This window comes from Neodiprion virginianus, chromosome 1 (genome assembly GCF_021901495.1).
Source record: "Neodiprion virginianus isolate iyNeoVirg1 chromosome 1, iyNeoVirg1.1, whole genome shotgun sequence".
Taxonomy (NCBI): domain Eukaryota; kingdom Metazoa; phylum Arthropoda; class Insecta; order Hymenoptera; family Diprionidae; genus Neodiprion; species Neodiprion virginianus.
In genome coordinates this window covers 36,249,386-36,269,617 of record NC_060877.1, presented here as the reverse complement: position 1 = coordinate 36,269,617, position 20,232 = coordinate 36,249,386, and the positions used below count along the sequence as shown (strand labels likewise).

The 20,232-nt window shown below is 35.7% G+C and overlaps 2 protein-coding genes across 11 annotated transcripts in view; one reads left to right on the top strand and one right to left on the bottom strand.

Annotated features, from left to right (window-relative positions):
* LOC124296800 (uncharacterized) overlaps window positions 1-20,232 on the bottom strand; it is a 41,949-nt gene that overhangs the window by 10,754 nt on the left and 10,963 nt on the right. The window lies entirely within an intron of this gene.
* LOC124296801 (carbohydrate sulfotransferase 11) overlaps window positions 1-20,232 on the top strand; it is a 34,928-nt gene that overhangs the window by 7,585 nt on the left and 7,111 nt on the right. For 3 of the 9 annotated variants that reach the window (XM_046747173.1, XM_046747167.1, XM_046747170.1), the window contains exons 2-3: window positions 3,713-3,889; window positions 4,657-4,826. The exons of 1 other annotated variant lie outside the window; for it this stretch is intronic. In XM_046747173.1, coding sequence (XP_046603129.1) covers window positions 4,698-4,826 — 129 coding nt within the window. In that variant the 5' untranslated portion in view covers window positions 3,713-3,889; window positions 4,657-4,697. Of the gene's footprint in view, window positions 1-3,641; window positions 3,890-4,656; window positions 4,827-20,232 lie in introns of those variants that run through there. 5 more of the 9 variants (XM_046747172.1, XM_046747168.1, XM_046747174.1 and 2 more) reach the window with 4 other exon arrangements.

Sequence of the window (20,232 nt, the reverse complement as noted above, 5' to 3'; positions counted from 1 at the left end):
TTGAAGTGTGCCACCGACGTCGTTGGTGACGGACGTGTCGTTCTCTGTTGAATGACGTCGAACAGTTGCCTGAAAGATCATTGAAGTAGCTGCTGACCGCTTTCGTTGGTTGTTGCAGGCATGCAATTATCGAATAGTCAAATAGAGAGGGAATGGTTTTGTTGGTTCCATCTTTGAAAGTGAACAGTTTCTGATCCAGAGGCAGTAATTCACCGGGTTCTCTAGATTAGTTGGGCGACTGAAATCTGCGTTGCATCAGCAAAAGACTGCCGAATCGTAAACGGAGTCCCGATCTTCAAAACAGACGAACGGGAGATTTTTACAAGTTTACGGTTTACTCTGGGTGGTGATAAAACAGTCTTTCACGACTCTCGGATCAGCTCCGAATGTCTGATAGCCTCGGTTACTCCGGGCTTCCGGTTGCTTGGACCCACGTGGTAGTTAGCCATGCAAAAGCTACAGTCGGTATCGTTCTTGGTTGCCGAACTCCACGACTGATTCGAATTTCAAATTCGTGTCAATCTTTAGGCTGTTAATTAGCGTCAATGACGCGCGTCAGTCACTGTCGGAACTATTGTACAGGGAATTACAATCGTGACATCGACGAAGGGAGAAGAGTATCGACAAAACGGGGTGCGGAAATCAAGATCGTCTTTGACGACTACGAGATACTTTATCGAATGGCATGAGGGTGAATTTAGTAACGTTACTGTAACGATGCATGTTTGGGAAAGGAAATCGGTAATTCGGATATTTGTGGCTTTCCGGAATTCGGTAAATCATGGTAAACAAAATATAAACCGATTCCGATAAGCCAACTCCTTGAAAGTTATCCCAAAATCGCCAAAATTTTTTCTCCTGATCGCATCGTTGAGTCAACGTTACCAACTTCAGCCTCGTCGAATGACAAACTCGATCTCCGCTGTCGATGCAAATATGAATATCAAACATTTATTGTACACTCGAGTTTAGCAAAATATCGAATATTCACTTGATAAATTAAAGAGAATTTCACTTGCGAGCGGAGATATGTTTTACTAATATAAACGACTTTTGGTACGCCTAATTATCTTCACCTCGACTGAACTGTGTTTCTGAATTTTGTTTCCTAGTTTAATTGTCAGTGTCAACATAGTTCGAACCATCTAACCATATAACTGTAACAGCGTTCGAGAGAGTGGAACGGTTGATTTGTTTGACAGTTATTGCAGCATGATGCCAAAGATAAACTGACACCGGACGGTCGTCAATTTTCGAATATCCTTCTATGTACATACGTGTAACATATGTGTAAAACACATACGCGCCGAATCTGAAATGGTCATCGAAACTCGCGTGCTGCTGATAATAAACCGATATTTATGTAACGGTTTGTACATATATACGGTACAGTATATTTTGTCTATAAAAAAAAAAAAAAAAACACACACCCGCACTGTGTCAATCCGTTAGAGTTGCTCAAACCACGACCAACCCTCGAGAAAAAACTGTCTACTCGGTATTTTTTCCGAAATCACGCACCCGCATAAATAATCTTGCCGTTTTGTTTCCGGTTCCGAAAAACGGCTGATTTTTCATACCGTTAATAATTCCGCAGATCCGCAGAGCGATAAATTTTAAACTTATGTCAGACTCAAATTTCCGCATAATTTTCATCTTTGTCGTAGAATACAATCGAGAGGAATATTAATTTTTACTCGAGTGTCGGTCAATTATCCTTTCCACTAGGGAAAAATCGCGAATAAAAAAAGCGAATGATTGATAAAAAATATTTGCGAAATCGTTGAAACGAATGGAAGAAAACGATTGATTCAACTTTGTGGAATGGATTCGAAAAATTACGGTCATCTGTAAACACGGTGTGTTTGAGATTTATTTTCAAAATTATCGATTGAACTTTTTGGATTAAAATGAGAAGAAAATTCGGGCTGATAATAAATGACGATTAACGTTTGTCATGCTGGCACGAAATGGCCTAGATTAGCAGCTTCGCGCCCATGTCACTCGTTGTCAGCGGACAAAAGTGTATAATTATTGTGAAATATACAGAAAAATATACAGCGCTAAAATCGAGAACCAAATTACGCGTAACAAGCGGCAACCAGATTGTGTAATCAGGTGTTCGGATATCGGATCGGAGTTTGGATTCCTTGTTCAGGTGCGATAAGGCAATAAAAATTTTACGAAAAACAGAGGCGTTTTGCACGCACGTATAAACCGTCCGGTTGTTGAAGCCTTGAGGAAGCGGCGACAGTCGCTCATCGCTGTGCGTGAAATTAAAAGGCCCGTATTTATACGCAACGTACGTGAATGACCTCTTACAAGTATTAAAACCGGCTGTTTGTTTCAATTCCGGTCGATTAATTATGAGCAGCACACATGTCACAATCACCTGATCACACATTCGAGCGATACATACAGAGAATAAATTATTTCAACTCTGTGTAAAATTTCGGAGATAAAAGTTTTCAACTATAAATACGGTGTCTTTGTTTCCAATGGCAATTGTTGCTACGGCACAATTATACGGCTTTGATAAACGTTTTCGAATAATCAGATATGTCCGCGACTTCGTCTTAACCGATACGAACGTGTCATTGATCGATCTGTTCCCGCTTTTGTACACGTATTAATCTCAAACGGAAAAAGAAATTATTATTCTAGGTTGAAAAACAATTTCGAGAGATGACGTAACGAGTGAATTAATTTGTCGTAGAATGAATTCTCACTTTATTGAATCGTATATAGAGGTATGCGATGTCTATGTCGATTCCGGAACAGCATATATAGACGTCGACACAGCTGCTTCGACTTGCCTCGATTCGTTTACAGAGTTGGTTTATCGCATGGTGGGTTGAAAAAAGGAGAGAGAGAGAGAAAGAAAAAAATTAAACGTCAATTCCAACTCACACGCGCAGTCTATTTTTTACGCGCCAGAAGGTCGGATCAAAAATTCATACGTAGGTTTGTAATTTCGTCTCGAAAGTTCGACTAATTTTAACGATAAAATGAAATTCGTACAGCCGCTTTGAAAATCGAATCACTAAATTAGAACACGCCTTTTACTTTAACCCGAAAATTTCAAAACCCGCAACTTTTTCGGTTATGTGTGTTAACCGACTAAACGTACAATTAAAATAACCGACGTTCGAATTTCTCGAATATCGTAATTATTTCTTATATTGTATTATTTATTACATCACGTTTCGTTGTTCTTAAATTCGGAAAGTAGATTCTATTCACCACCATGCAGCGAATGGCAAATCAGTAATGCGAACGGGTATTTATTCCGTCCCCTGATCGCATTACACAATCCGATATCAGCCTAATTAATTTCCGACATATATAAGTATAATTGAGTTATCGGAATATTATCACCCACATCTGGAATTGTTTATTGCATTATCGATCGTGAGAGAAAAGCATGCGGAAGAATTGGTCAGATAAGGTATCAATGAGAGATTAAACAGGCGAATTTAAGATCGCGTGTACAATCTTATAACGCCACGATCGAAAGCTTGGATATTTCTGATATCACGAGTCTCGATTAGTTCCTTCCGTTATACGGTCGACGAATTATCCCTGCAATAAGAACATCGATTGTTGTTGAGATTCGTAAGAATTAAAAAAAAAAAAAAAAAAAACAATACAAATGTCAAATTCTCATAGATTTGCTCTACTTCTTTGTATCTCTCTTCTCTGACTTTTATAGAGATAATTTTTTGTCTGTCAGTGAATATAAGTGGACAAAAGTTGTGTTAAACAAACATAATAAAGTACAGTTTAAGCGAAGGGATTTTTTTTAATAAACTGGCACGATATAAATCTTGAATATGAGCACGGTGTTGCTGTAGGTCCATCAGGACGTCGAGAAAACGGAACTTTGAAGGTAAGAATGTAAAAGGTCTGATAATTGTATCGCGAAATTTCGAATTCCCTGTTCTTCAGTTCTTTGCCTGCTTTATGGTTATTCTCTCCATAAATAGCAAAAATTAAAATGCGATACGAAAACACAAAGTCAAAATCTGTTTCATATTTTTATAACAAAATAGCGCTCCCAGACCGAGAGATGAACATGTTTAATTTACGTCTGGCGATATTTGAACAACAAATGAACGGATTTACACGATTTTGATCTCAATATTTTGCTTTACTTAACTTGGAACTAATCACAGATTTTGGATCTGATTAGCGTAATAGTTTTGAAGTCATTGTAATTAAGAACAACAAATGAAGAAAAAAAAACGATGATATCTGGAAAGTGGATCAAAGGATTTTGATGATTTTCGTCTCGATCTAGAAGCTTTTTTTTTTTAACATAGAACTGATCAGATTTTACGTATGATTGATTTAACATTTTTTAAGTTATTCTGTTGAGAACAAAAAATAAAGAAAAAAAAAAAAAAAAACCGATCATATCTGGAGAGTAGATCAACGGATTTTCACGATTTTGGTTTCGATCAACGCAGTTTTTTTCAGCTCTGAACCGACCAGAGTTTAAATTTCAACACTCCCACGGTTTTCGAGTTATTTGAACGGCAAAATGTAGAAAAGTAAAAAAGTTTCGCGGGCTCCCACTTGAATGTTCTCAGACCGCTTTCACGTCAAGTTCAGCCAAATTAACCACTCATTTTTTCCACCCCTCGTGATTTTCAGTTCGGTATGAGTACAGGAGGTATTCTCAACGAGGCGACAAGATGACGAGGCGTAATGTTTTGGCGGGTGCACGCCGCGCCATCCTCTTTGCGGGGGTCTTGGCTTTGCTTATCCTGGCGTTATCGAACCCTGAAAATTCCAACGAAATATCCCAGCCCGCTGTAGCAGAGGTGAGTGAAAATCTTCACGTTTAAACTGCGCAAGTAACGCAGCCTTGAGCTAATATTTCATTTACGAGTGTAAATATCTCTGTGCGGTAAGTCTTGAGAGTAAACCCGCGATAGCTAATCGCTGCACTTAATTTCTTTGGTTTGAGCCGAGCAGGTGCATTGTTTGTTTTTACTACTTTCGCGTAACGACGGTCGTGAAAAAAGCCGAGAAAAATGTTATCTCTTCTGCGGTGACTAGAAAATTATTGCAAAAATCAGCACGTATAGAGAAAATTTCACAAATCGTAAGGAAATGTGTTTCGAATTGACTATTTAGCGTTAAACTCCGTAGCTTTGCTGGTTGTTGTAATATTAAATCTTTTTGTTTAGTTTGCTAAGTTTTGCTGCTTGTTTTTTTTTTTTTTTTTTTTTTTGTTTTTTTTCCTACTCAAACAAGGCCTTGGCATCAATTTAGTGTTTCACCAACGTCGATTTATAATCGCAATAGTTGCCAGAAAAATGTAAAGTAGGAAAAAAAATTATCCAAGACAGAAAGATGGTGGAAAGAGAGAGCGAGAGCGGGAGAGAGAGAGAAAAGAAAATTCGAAAATCAAATTCGTTAGGAATACGCGAACTGAGAGTTAAAAAAATGTTGGAGAAAAAAGGAAAGAAAACGAGGTTTCGGTTTTCGCAGCTTTATTTAGGTACGCCCGATGACGGGTAAACGGTTTTTATTTATTTTTTTTTCAAGCCGATCGAAGAGAAATTTGTTCTTACATTTTCAATATTTGCTCACCTGTGTCATCAAGATTAATAAAAATAATATTGAAAACGATTTTTTACTGAAATCAATAACTAAGTTCGAACGGATTTTTTAAAAATAATATCTAAATTCTTCTGACCATAAAAATTTTTGTGTATTCTGATTAACTGATCGTTAGTCATGATTATTCACGTTGCGATGAAAATTGCCTTCAACTGAATTGGTAAACTTCAAAATGAGAAGTAAAGAAATAAAATAAAAATAATAATAATACACCCAACCGAAAACGGTTAATTATATGTTCGATATAAATATACATTAGAGTGTTTCTGAAAAAATAATAATTTGCAATTTTCCACCATGACATCCCCTAAAACGTTTGTTCAGGTTAAAAGAAAGGTTCTGATCGTGATCTTTGGATTGAATATAAATGCGAGGAATAAAATAATAATTTTAGTGCTACAACGTGTTTCTTCCCAAATTCAAAAATATTTGTAGAAAAAGTGAAAAATCATGCGACCGCGATCTTCGACCCAACGTACAACGTTTTTGGTTTCTGCGACAACCTGGTGTACACATGTGGATGTGACGTATGCGTAGATCAAAAACTAATTATTCAAACACGGTACGAAGTTGACGGTTAAACAAAAGAATTAAAGTAAGGTTAAATAATTGTAGGGATCGGGGAACAACGCGCACGCCAAATTGCTATTAAGAGTGGCAAATTGCGTGTCTGGAGAGTAATTTTCGAGCCGAGTGGTCGTCGTATATCTGCACATCTGGTTCGATATTCTTGTAGATGTAATTTGAACAAAGTCTGCCTTAATATTGATTGCTTGTGATACAATTATCATCGCGTAATCGTGCCTCCGAGATATAAATCTCGCAGCACGATCGGCTTCGTTCGCTCATTTTGCAATTCTGTTCGCAGGATATTATTCGTAACATTTCAAGTTGTTTCCACATACAACCTTCCGTTTCATCCGAATTCACAACAAAGTCGAACAAACAAGAATACAGTATGCAAAAGTTCAGAGAAACGGTTGTAATTTGTTTTTTTGTTTTTTGTTTTTTTTTTTAATTTTCCCCTTTCGATCCGCAGCTGCTCTCATATTTTGAAACGGTGTAAAAATTTTTGCTCACATCGTTTCGGAATCCGTGCGATTGCCCCGATATTTGAAAATTTATAAAAATTCCGGAAACAGCGTGAGGATGATGGACGTTGGAAAATGGTTCGGATTTGTTTACTTTTCGTTGTCGGTTAACGATTTTCGGTACGTGGCAACGCGTTTTGCCCGCCGTGGTTTAGAAAATACGCGGGGGCGTTAAAAAACATCCTTAATATAAGTAGAACAATGCGTTCGACGTACGTGACTTTATTTAAAATTCAGAACACTTGCAGATACGTGACTTACGTCACATGGTTGTATATTTATACAATATATAATAACACATTGCATGTGTGCAGTAGGTATACTGTAAATTTGATAATAGACTCGAGCGCCATTTACTTTCTACTCATTGTTTTATTCCAAGGCGAATATCGAGGAAAAAAGTTTATCGTAAATCGGAAGGCCTTGCTTGCTAACGAACTTTTTAAAATAGAATCAACAGACTTCTAAAAAATATAACGATCAGTCGTTGGATTCAAATTTTTCACTTACTCTTTTACTTCGAGCTGAATTATCGCTGGAAAATAATGTAACGATTACTTCGAATATCATAGTTTAAAATCAGTCAAATTATTGCTACATTTCGTCTTTGCCACTTTATAGAATTTAACTTGATATTTTGGTTTCTACTTTTTTGTTTTTCACACATCTTTTATTTCGCAGAAATATCTTAAAAATCTTCGTGTCCAATCAACAAATATTAGATGCGTATAGATGTGAAAATATTTAATAAGTGAGAAATAGTGAAAAAGTTCTTGGTTCGAGTTTCGCAAAAAAATACATTGTTGTACACTTTATAATTCGGGGTCGGAGAATTCTTCTAAAATTACAAAAGTCGAAGGGCGAATTATGCGACTCAGCGTTCGTGTTGAAAAAATAACTGCATAAATGATTACTTCAAGCTTCGGTACGCTAATATTTCAAAAACGTGTGCAATATTCCGCGGTTATACGTTTATTTATATACCTATATGGACACGTATATATATATATGTGTGTTTGTACACATATATTCATACAAGTATATACATATATATATATATATATATATATATATATATATATAATTCCATTTCGGACACGCAGGTTACCCACGTCACGTGTTATATCTATAGGTGTGCACACGGCGTATCATAACGAAACGTAAAGTGCTACGAATGCATATTTCATATCTGACAGCGAGAAACGGGAGGGGGGACAGAATAGAACAGGGAAAGACACCGTGTCACATATTCGCAGAGCCGGAAAATAAGTTTGTACCAACATGCATGAAAAAAAGTTACGAGACTACATTTCTTTTTTTTTTATCTTACTTTTTTTCTCACGTCTTGTATACGTCTTGTAATAATCTGGAAAATAATTGTACCACTAAAAGGTTATATGTAGCTAGGTATATTATATGGATATATTTTTATGTACAGATTATAAGAGGTATACGAGATGTGATACAAAAATGGAAAAAAAAAAAAAAAAAAAATGTCGTCACGTAATTTTTTTCATATTTATATATCGGTCTAAATATCAATTGAACTGTGAATTTTGAATATTTTTATTCATTTTGCAATTCATCTAGATTGTAAAGAAAAACCGTGCAAAATTAACGGACTCAACGTTACGCCTGAACTCGAAATTAATGTTTTGTAAACGAATGATTCACGTTTTTTTTTTTTTTTTGTTTTTTTTTCTTTTTACACTATTCTAGGCTCTGTTCTATAGAATTCATGGGCTATTCAAGCACAGAGGTATAAAAGTTACGATAAATTGCGATTTGCCGCTGACGGTTATGAGCATAAAATGAATATAAAATCCAATCACATAAACCATACCGAAGGTTTAAAAGCAGGTAATAAAGAGAAGAAAAGTAACTCGTTTGTAGTCAGATAAGAAACTTGATTTTGGCATTAAAAGAAAACAATATACCTGTATACATACGTATGTCTTGTAATGTGTCGGAAAAGTAATCAGGAGTCGCTAATTTGTAGTTATATACATATATGTATATATATATATTTGGGTGTTTCCGAAAAAAATAACTTGCGATTTTCCACTGTGGCAACCCGTGAAAAATTTGTTTAGGTCAAAAGAAAGATTCTGTAAAAAATATGAGCGTTCTACGCTATGTGGAAGATCGCGTTCAATTGATTTTTCACATTTTTTTGAATTTGTGTTTCTGTCGTTTCAACGTTCGCGCCTGTTATTTTTTTTTTTTTTTTTCATCTTTTCTTGAAAAAAGTTTCCACGGAATATCAGCTTGATTGGTTATGGAAAAAAGTCGCAAAATGCGATTTTTGTGTAAAAAATAGTTAACGATCGATTAATTTGACCTGTTTGGACGATTTTTCCTTATTATCGAACCAAAAAAAAAAAAAAATTCGACTGCGATAAACGTTGGATTATAGAGAATATGACAAAGAGCAACGATAATTTCTGTTATAATAAATAACATTGTATTCATTTTCTGACAAAGTCGATTTTAACCTTCCCTTTGGTTCGGTCGTGCTTTTTCACGGCTTGCAATAATTTATTGCGCCTGATCTTCATCCTTTGTCAACGGTAAATTAAACTCTTCCGCTAATGCGACACCTCTTTCCGCTATGTCATTGAAGCTTTTGTGTGTTATCCATAACTCACGACCTACGTCAAAAAAATCGAACTCCAAGTCGAATAGCTCAAAGAGGAGAAACGATTTTTTTTTTTTTTTTTTTCTTTGTAACAAAATGACTCACTTCTTTTGCAAGGAGTGTCGTCCAATATTTCTCGTTAATTTCAATTCGCTTTGAAACTATTTCCGAAACCTCTCTATCTTTAATCAATTGAACGATTTTCAACTTGACAACATTCGGTACATTTTCATTTTACACAATCCCATTCTGTGACTCTTTTCCATAAAAAAAAATCGAGCTCGTACTCCACGGATACTCTTTTTGAGATCCAAAATAACTTTTCATGGTTTTTCTTTTTTTTTATTTTTTTGTCCAAAACAAGCTTTTCAGGGTACGAGCGAAATCAAAATTTTCTTATACTGAAACACTCTAATATATGCATACATGTACCTAAAATCGACGTATTGCATAATTGTTGTGCAACATGCAGGATGCAGCGTGTCATATATATACGAGTATTCATAAAACAGGGAGTAAGTTTATTAGCATGAAACGCGATACACACTGATTGCAGAGCGTAAAAATTTTCTTGCACAAACCGCCTCTCGTGCACATTTTGTAACGTTAGTTTTATTTACGTGCGAACCTTGGTCAAAGTCTCTGACGACGAGCGAAGGTTCTTTTTGCGCGTTTTAAAGCACCTACGTGTTCTACGATGATTATCTTCAACCCTGCAGCGAGCAGACGTGATACTGGATATACTATATGGCTACAACTTTAACGACAACTGGCTGCATTAACGATAACACATATCTGCGTAATATACACGTGTGATACATAACAGAAATAATTATGCAAGAACGATAGTTGTAGATAAATTTGATAGTTATTATGAGATTTCGAATTATTGAAAAAAAGAATTTTATTTTTTTTTTTTTCGATATTTTTAAACACAAATTCATACACATTGAAGTTTGTGATTTGTTGTTTTTGTACTTTACATTACAGTTATTGTGAGAGATTTCTGTTAAAAATTCTATTTGATACTGTTTAACGGTTTTATCGATTTAATAGTTTATTTATGGGCACACTTTTCCGATTAGCGTGAAATTTTAAATATGTCAATCGAAGTCTCGTGTTACGAGCCATTTTTTTTTTTTTTTTTTTTTGCCTTCTTGGATTTATATTATTTCGTATGTTTCAAGAAGAAAAATAAGTTGTTGTTCGATTTACAATCCAGTGATTTTTAATTGAAAAACGTTTAATGATACAAAGAAATTCTATTCTGCACATCATTTTTATATTTAATTTCAATACATATATATATAATTTATTTCGTTGCGTAATGATTTTCAAATTTCTTTTATACAATTTAAAGAAAAAAAAAAAAAACATGTACACCTATCTGTATCACGTGTTAATATATCAGGAAATCACATAAAATCGATGATAATAACAATGACGATGTTTTTTTTCTCCCTCAAAACGTATTATTATAATCTGCGATAAAATTCCTAAGGCTGTGAAATTACAGATTTTAATCTTCCATGAAGATTCGCAGTTTGTCAAAAAGTTTAAGAAAATAAAACTTTCATCAATACGTAGCTATCGAAACTGTTATTACGATTATGCAAATATCACATCCAGCGATACACGAATAAATCAGCATCTTCATCTTCGCGATCGTTGGGCCGAATAATAATTGTTGCATTTTATAATGTTTTTAACGAAGAACTTGAATGGTAAACTTTGTAGAGCGCTAATAATAATAATAATAACAATAACAATAATAATAGTATTAATAATGGCAAAAACAATAATAATTCATTCGGTCGGAAAACAAAGTTGAAAAACTGTAAAGTCGACGACGAATGCATTCAGGGCTGCGGCATATTTGAAGTGCCTTCGATGCACCGATGCAACCGACGATCAATGAACGCACGAAACATTTTCACCGAGTCTCTGTACATCTATAACGTATACATTATCATGGGTATGCGATGAACAATTATTCTATGTGCAACCGTCGTGTAGCTAACGATAATCGATATGGTATGGAAGAATTTATACGCGTTTGAGGTTGAAACGAAGCTGCAAACTTCGGCCCTCTGATGGATTAAGGATGTAGGGAAGGTACAGTCCAGTCAAAGATGTGCAAGGACAGAATTATTATCGTGTAACGAAGGTTTGAAGGTACGAAACTGAAGTTAATCGAGTTTAAGTTTTGTCGAAGAAATAGTCTGTTGACAAAAAAATAAATAAATTAATTAACAGAACCGTAAATTTCAATTAGAATGGTATAATTATTGACGACTTTGAAGAGATCCCATTATCGAGTTATCTCTAAATTTGAAGAAACAGCATCGTTTGACCGATTTTTATCGAGTATTGATTATTTTGTTCGTGAATGAATTTTCTACAAATTTATAAAATCAGATTTGGCAAAATCCGGCATTTGTAGCTGAAATTTATGGTGTTTTTAAAATTTTTCTATTCTCAGGAAATATTGTTTCAATTAAATTCGACTCCAAGAACTTCAGTTGCACTTTCAAACCATCGTTGTGTCATATTTCTGCCTTAAAAACTCTTTGATTGTATTGTACGTTTCGTACATCCAACGTTTCGTTAATTAACCAACCTACAAAGTTATTGGCCCGATGGGTCTAATTCGTCTTTGGAAATCCTGATCATCAGAGGACTTGTGGGTCGATTCAAATTACTTCGAGCTAATTCGCCGACTGGCAATTTTTCCTAATTAAGATCGATGTAGGACTTGAGACAAAGTCGAATTGCTTGAATCAAGTTAGTAATTTTTCTTACATTAATAACTCCACAACATGTTTCAAATAATTCATATTTTTGCGAAGAAATTCATAATTACTTTGATTAATTTAACAATATTTTATAGTTTTCAAATGAATTGTTATTGCAATTGTAATAATTGAAAAGAAGTCTGATTACATTGACTGGACACCATTTATTTAATCTTCGTTTGGGAATATTTTTAGTAACTTTCGACAACTCTGCACGTTTTATACTATAATTCTACGCACGAAATTGTAACGAAGTTTTTTTAGAAAATACAATTAATGGCTTTGCGTGGATGTCTTAGTTTTTGGTGTCGAGACGCTGAAGCACCATGATAATGAAACGAGGCAAAAAGTTGTTTATGCTTTATTTACATAATTTTGAATAATAATTGCGCGAAGTTGTTTTTTGGGATTAACACAAGCCAATCTCGAAACGTCTCGTTTTTCAAGTGTATATATATATATATATACAAGGCGCTGTACACAAAAGCTTGGTTTACGAGCTTTTCCTTAAATTCCCCGTCGTCTTATAAATGCAATTATACATTTTTTTATAGGACAGAATGAAAAGCGCTCACGTCGCTCGATCGCTTTCATCTTCTGCCATTACCGCTGTATTCAATTTTCTTTAACGATCTTCTCGACGCGAGAAACGTTTAATGCATCGCTCAACTTGATTATTCTTAAATTTTCAATTCTGCTTTAGATACAATACACAATGTACTATATAATCTCGTCGCATAGTCAAATCGGCTCAAATGTTCGGCTCGAGACGATAAAAAATTGTTCCAAAAACTCGTGCAATCGATTTTTCATTTTCTTTTAACTATCGCAAATTTCGGCTTTTCTTATTTTGCACATACGACCATTTATTCTGATTTTCTAGAGATTTGCACGTAGAAGGTGGGAAAATCTAAATACCATATCAAAAACCAACTTGATCGTAACGAGGTATGAGATTTAAAACTCCCTTGCATCGACTGGCGAATTGAAATTATATTGTTACGATGATTCGTTGTAATATTCAGCTGTCGGTCAGTTGACAATAAAAAATTGTCGAGGCGTCTCGAATCCCGAAATCAACCGTTTGAGACCTGCTAGTAGATACGCAGTGACAGTTCTGGAGATAGATTTCGTTACCGACACTAAGCCAAGACACGAACCTTTTTTTCTAGGATGTTGGAAGGTGGGATATCTCCACTCTGGCTTAATTTATTAGCCGTCGGATCATTTCGTTGTTCTACCTTACTGGAAATTTGCTCCGCCTCACCATAGTTTCAAACTTCTTCGGGCGAAATCCCTCGATCTTACTCGATGACGTACGAGTGTCGCTAATGCAATTCCGGGATTTTGCTTGATGAGGGTTGAAACTATGATAGGGCAGAGAGCAATTCCGAGGGATTTTGTCCAAAGAGGATTGAAACTATGGCAAGGCAGAGCAAATTTCCCGTAAAGTAAAGCAACGGAATGATCCTATGATCGATAACGTCAGACAAAACGAGGATATTTCCCACCCTCGAATATTTTAGAAAAAGGTTAGTCTCTTGGCTAAGTGTCGGTAACGGAATCCGTATTCAGAACTCTGATTGCTTATCGACTCCTGCTCAGCCGGTAAATAAAAAGCATTATTTACTCAACATCCGTAAGACGCCTTTGACGATCGAAGCTTGATCTCGCAAAAAAGCTCGCAACATGCACAGTGAGAGGCTCAATCTGCCAAATTTCGATGTTTCCTCTCGTTACAGAATGCTTCTTGATCCCCCAACCGAACAGCTGTGGTCGTTGAAATTGCCTTATCATTTCGCTGTAGATTTTAGATATAATTTAACGATCGGTTATTTATCCGTGAGCTCACTTCCTCGCTATCGCAATTCAAACATAAACCATCGCTGAATCAACCGATAAGATTTCCAGGTGCGTAGTTTTTACCGATTACCAAAATCACCGACCAAGATTAAAGCGGAGTTATATTAGAGTGGCAAAAGGGATTGAACATCAACTGGGTGCGTCATGCTAAGAGCACCGGAAGCGGAAGGATTCGACATACGACCGGGTGTAAAACGTGATCAAACACAAACGTGATACAAAAAGTCACACTAAAACTATTTCAGTTACATCATGATTAGAAAAGTTACATTAATACAGGAAAAGATTTTGAGCTACTGAATTTCAACTGTGAACAGCTTGCTTGTATTAACAATTTCACGAGCAGAGAAATTACATTGTTCTACCATTTTTTGGCTTGAGAATTTTTCGGACGATAGGGGCGTTGTCATTGATATTTTATCTCAAGGTGCACCATTCAAACCGTTGTTTCTTAACATTTTTTACTCGACTTTACGCCACGCGCATTCTTAATTAGAGTTCCAAGGTCAAACTCAGTACACTTAGCTAGCCGGAGGCCACTCTGACTCCATGATTGTCATCTCTTTCAACTTTTGCCTTATATAATATATATATATATATATATATATATATATATATATATATATATATATAGTCCGAGGCACCCGATCTTGGCAAAATTTCAAACGCAATGCAGCTTCGGTGGTTCCACAGCCTTTTCTTTGCGATCCAGTAGAGCTCCCGCTGTTCAAATTCACGATTTCAATCATTCTTTTCCATCTTGAACGGCGAGAGATTTTTTTGGCTTCGTTTTTGTTTGCCGATATATATTATGGCTTGCCAAACTTTGGGATACTATGAAATATATTATATTCACGTCTTTGAAAAGATTCTATAATGTGACCCTTATATATATATATATGTATTTTCTGATCTTTCCGCATTCTTGCCACCATCCAATTTCCACCCCGTAAAATTCGACGCTTTGAAACGAACGCTGGTGGAAATTTGATATTCTATACACCGTAACGTTCTTAAATAATATCGAAAAATTCTTACTCTCTAAATCGCAATGGTGTAAAATTACGTTGTAATAACGATAAGACGATTTTGAGAAGGGTAAAACTCAAGCTGGGAAACGTTCCGGGGATGACGAAAAAAAGAAAAAAAAATTGTATATATATAAGGCATACTTTATACGAGAAAAAGCCTTCGCGAGCCAATAAAATGATCGATGTTTCTCGTTTTCTCGTTTCTCCCTCTGCAGCGACCCCCGCTTGGCATTTTCTTTCCCTTCTCTCTCTCTCTCTCTTTCTCCCTTCCTCTTTCGCCCGACGACACGCGAACAGACCAAAAAGTACGAAAGTAAAATTTCAACGGTTCACGTAATCGTCGTCGTCGACGAACATACCACCGCTTGATATCCTTTCCTATGCAGTGGCGTGTCCCACGTCGCGTATATACAGAGACTCTGCGGCCCCGCGGAATCAATAAACGGAAACCGCCACTCTCTCCCCCTCTCTCTCTCTCTCTCTCTCTCTCTCTCTCTCTTTTCTCCCCCTTCCTCTTTGTCTTTCTCTCGCACTCGAAGAGGAAGCAGGAGAGATTTTCCGCTAGATATCCGAACCTTGCAATATTCTTAGATACCCGTGCACCATGTACGAGATACCTTACATCTGCATGCCATGCACCGAACCAGCGGCACCTTGATTAAAACGTGTCCGCAATACTTGCAGCTGCGCTTGTTGGAAAAACTTTTGCACGGTCGAAATTCCCTGACGAAGAATTTTTCATCGCGGTTTTCTATGATTTTTTGTTTTCATCCCCTTGTGTACCTATATATATACATATGTATATGTATGCGATGCTTTTCCACCTTACCGTTGCTAATCTTCTTGGCTTTTCACCGTTTTTCCTTTTGTTTTTATTCCTCTCTCGCATCAACGGTGAAAATCTATGTATTTACGTTATGAGTTTTGAAACTAGTTTGAAATCTCACAAGAATCTTGTACAATCATCGGAAATTACTCAAATTTTAATGATATATTGAGAAATCTAACAAAACATTGTAAAATCATAAGAAATCTTGAATTTTGATGTCCTAAAAATCACATGAAATCCTGTTAAATCTTTTTGGGTATTTCCGGGGAAATTTATTGTGAAGTTTTGTATGAAATCTTGTGAAATGTTGTGAGAACGTTTGTATTCATGAAAATCTTTGTAAAATCATGTGCTAAAATCGTCAACAGATTTTGAAATCACATAAAATCCTTGAAATGCTTACGTAATACGAAATATTTTGAAAATCTATTGAAAACCATTCAAGTTTTATGAAATCCCTCGCAATCTATCGAAGTCTTATGAAAATCTTTAATATCTTCGACATTAATTCGAGTCTTACGAAATTCTTTGATGACATCTATTGAAATCTTTGAAATCATACGATATATTTCGAAACTTTGGGCAATGTTGAAATCTGCGTAAAAAGTGATGAGTGATTAATTAACCCCTCGCATGCGGATGTAACTGGTGTGGCTGAGAGCAATTGTCGTCCAATAGTCTTTGTCGCTCGTTGCGAGGCTGATGATAATCTTGACGTAAGAGATGAACAACGTGCATGTATTGCATATTATTTAACACTTGCTTCATAAAGAAACACGCGTCAAGCACACCGACTACTACCGAAACAAATCGTGATGTAAAGATCAAAAAAATAAAATAAAATAAAAAAAAACGCTGCGGTATCGACAGCTGTATAAAACATTTTAAAATTTATCGATGGTCGCTGTCTGTAGACTGTGGTTTGTGTATTATGTGTATTTCTTTTCGAGGGAAAAAAATTGCGAGACCAGATTTCAGTTTCATGTATAAACGGCAGACGAAACGAGCTAATAAACTTGTATGTATGTGTATACGTGGGTATAATATTCGCCGTGTGTTTACTTTGCGAATTCTTCCCCTCTGAAGCCTGACGGGAAGCGAATTAAAATAACGAGAAAACCCGAGAGTACATTTTTCAGGGACCAAGAGAGAAGGTTCGGAAATTTATTCTGATATTATTGCAACGTCGTGGGAAAATAAATGGATAAACAAACTTTTAAGCAATGGAAATGAAACGCAAATGCATTCGATAAATAAATTTGATTAATATATTATATATATATATATACACCTATTATTATGCATATATATATATATATATGGAATCGTAAATAAACTTTGCAGTAATGACAGAAAGATATTTCTCATTCGTGCCAAGTGAACCATTGAAATTGACGCGATATCATTGATATTGAAAGAGTATTCATTGTTCATGGTTTAAATGAATGAGAAATTTTCTGTAAGCGAATAGGTATAAATGGTTGAAAATATCAGGGTTATACGGTGGTATGATGAAGGCGCCAGAGACACCAGAGAGGCGCCATAGAGCGTCTAAATTGGGCAAACTGACCTTTAGCTCCAATTTTAGCCGCGGCGTTATCTTGGCCCAGCATTTCCGGTGCCTCGAGAGGATACGGAATAAGGGTGAGAATCGAGGGGGTGAAAGGGGTCCGAGGCAATCATTAACAGCTTTTAGACTAATGATAAACGCACACGAATAGGCGAAAAAAACGTCTGTGCAGCTTGTAATATATTATAATTAATAAATGATTGTCGGCGCTATCAAGTTAATTAATACGGTGATTAATTTCCGATTCGGGTGAGTGATAAAATCTGGAGATGAATTTTTTTTTTAATTTAGTTCGAACAGATATGACAACAAATTTGTACTGACGTGTATCAATGTTTTTTTTTTTTTTTTATACCTTTTACAATCATTCGAACTTGACAATAAAGGTTTTTTTAATATGGAGAATGGACGACGATGTTTGAAAATTTTGGGTATAATCAGATTCTTATAAGATTGAACAACTCGAAAATAATAACAATCGTTTGGAAATGGTTTTGTTACAAAATATATTTTTCAACTCTTTCTTTCTATAGAACGCGTAAATATTCGACGAAGAAAATCGTTCTTAAGGGGCTTGAAAAAATATAGATTAAAAAAAAAATTAGCAGAGCGTGAAAAATTAATCAAATATGAACAGAAGATGTTACTTAGAACTGTTTCGGCCGGATTTTCACAGCTGTCTGAACCTGATGAGAAATTTTCAACATCGGCACAAATCAGCCAAAGCCTATAAAAGAAAAATTTCACATCTCCAGTAGTACGTTAGTTATTTTTATTTTTCAAAAATCATACCGACATCAGAAAATAATATTGAATCAATCGCTCGCGCGAAAATTATCCAAAATATTTGTATTAAATTGAATTTTGTCGTAAAATCGACTGTAACTTTTTTTTTTTTTTACAACGAATCGCTGCCGTGTCAACAGCAACATTTTCTGACATTTTTATACCGATTAGAGTTTATACGCGAAGACGCGAAAATCCCCGGATAAATTTTAAATAACGTCCAGGTTTATATATATATACCAAAAGCCGTTCCTGTAAAATGCGCAGAGGAATTGGCTTTCACGTTTATTTTACCCTCGACGTTGAGAGAAAAGTTTTCACGGATTGTGCTATACGGACTCCGGGAATCTCGGAAGCTTTCCCGAGATTTAGCAATGGTTTAATTCTTTACAAAAAGTACATAAAATTCTTTGCAACAATAATAAGGTGGTGGTTTTTTTTTTTTTTTTTAATTTTTTTTTAAATTTTTTCTCTTCCTACTTTCTGCACAATTTTGCGACTTCTATATATTTCGTAAACGACGTTCGCGGTGAAAGAAATTCTGGCGTTCAACGAATTATCGTCAACCTACCCTAGCGAAGTCCGACAGGCTTTGACCTTCTACATCAGGGCCAATTTTATCAATGCAGTTACGCAACCTGGAAACCCCGACAATGCTGCAAGGCGACAGAGGCGCCCCTCTCTCTCTCTCTCTCTCTTTCTCTCTCTCCCTCCCACTCTCCCACTCTCATTCTTTCTTTCCTTTTCTCCTCAAAGCGCAATGCAGCATCTTACGGTAGGTTACGCAACCGCGCATAACAATCTTGACACGAAGGCGTAATGGTGATTGATTTGCAAGAAATTTGAGGGCAGCTATTTACTTCCGTTTCATAATACACTGTATACACGTTTTATAATGCGAGTGCCCCATGCCTCGGCAAATTTAGGTCACGAACGTTACCGCGATGTTGGATACACGCTAAAAGTCAAAATGATCGCGATGGTAATTTTTTGTACTTTTTTTTTTTTTGTGCGTGAAGGAAAAAGTTGAAAGAATAGGAGACCAATTTTTTTTTTTTAATATAGAACTGATAATACAATTCAAGAAAAATTAAGACGTAGTTTATAAAGTGATCAATATTTGTTTGAGTACTTCTTTTCGATATTCAGCTGGGTATATAATGATTAGAGGTACTAGAATCAACTCGTCAACCCTTTGCAACCGCATTCATTTTTCCCTGCAGTCAAATTCTTTGAAACTGGGTAAATAAGGGTTCTCGAGATCACTGATTTAAAAAATCGGGTCAAATCTGAGAAATTATCGAAATTCAAAATGGCTGATGTAATATGAAACAATAGGATTAATTTTTATATTTTCAGACCACCATATTTAATCCGCCATCTTGAATTTTTCAATTCCGACGTGAGATTCGTTTTTAGCGACCCCGAAAACCCCCGAGTAACAAATTTGAAGCGAATCGAATCAATTTTTACATTTTCAGTCCACACTATATTGGATTCGCTATTTCGAATTATAAAATTTTGACGTCGTGTTCGTTTTTAGCGACCCTAAAAACCCAAGATTACCGAGTTCCACTTTTCTAGTCCCTATAACCTTTCCACAATTACATTTATTCTGTAAAAAGAAACATTTTCAAGACTTTATTTATTTACAGCGCTCGCTATATTCGCGGAATCATCATAATCCTTCTTAAAACATAAACATTGACATCTCAGAACCTCAATTACGCAAAAAAAAAAAAATGATACCGATACCTCAAAAATTGAATATAAACCTTGAATAACCGATTCAAAAAAAAGTGTCAAAGGGTTAATCAAAGTCAATGATTATCATATATCGGAAATGAGAAAAAGAAAACATGAAATATGGGGCTTTTTGCCATCCTGTCAAATTTGATCCCAACCTGAATCACTGCCATTGCACAACACGAACATTGTTTCGTCAGGGTTCACCGTCATCGGTGCAAAAACCATAGACGTAACTTTTGATCCTTGTTT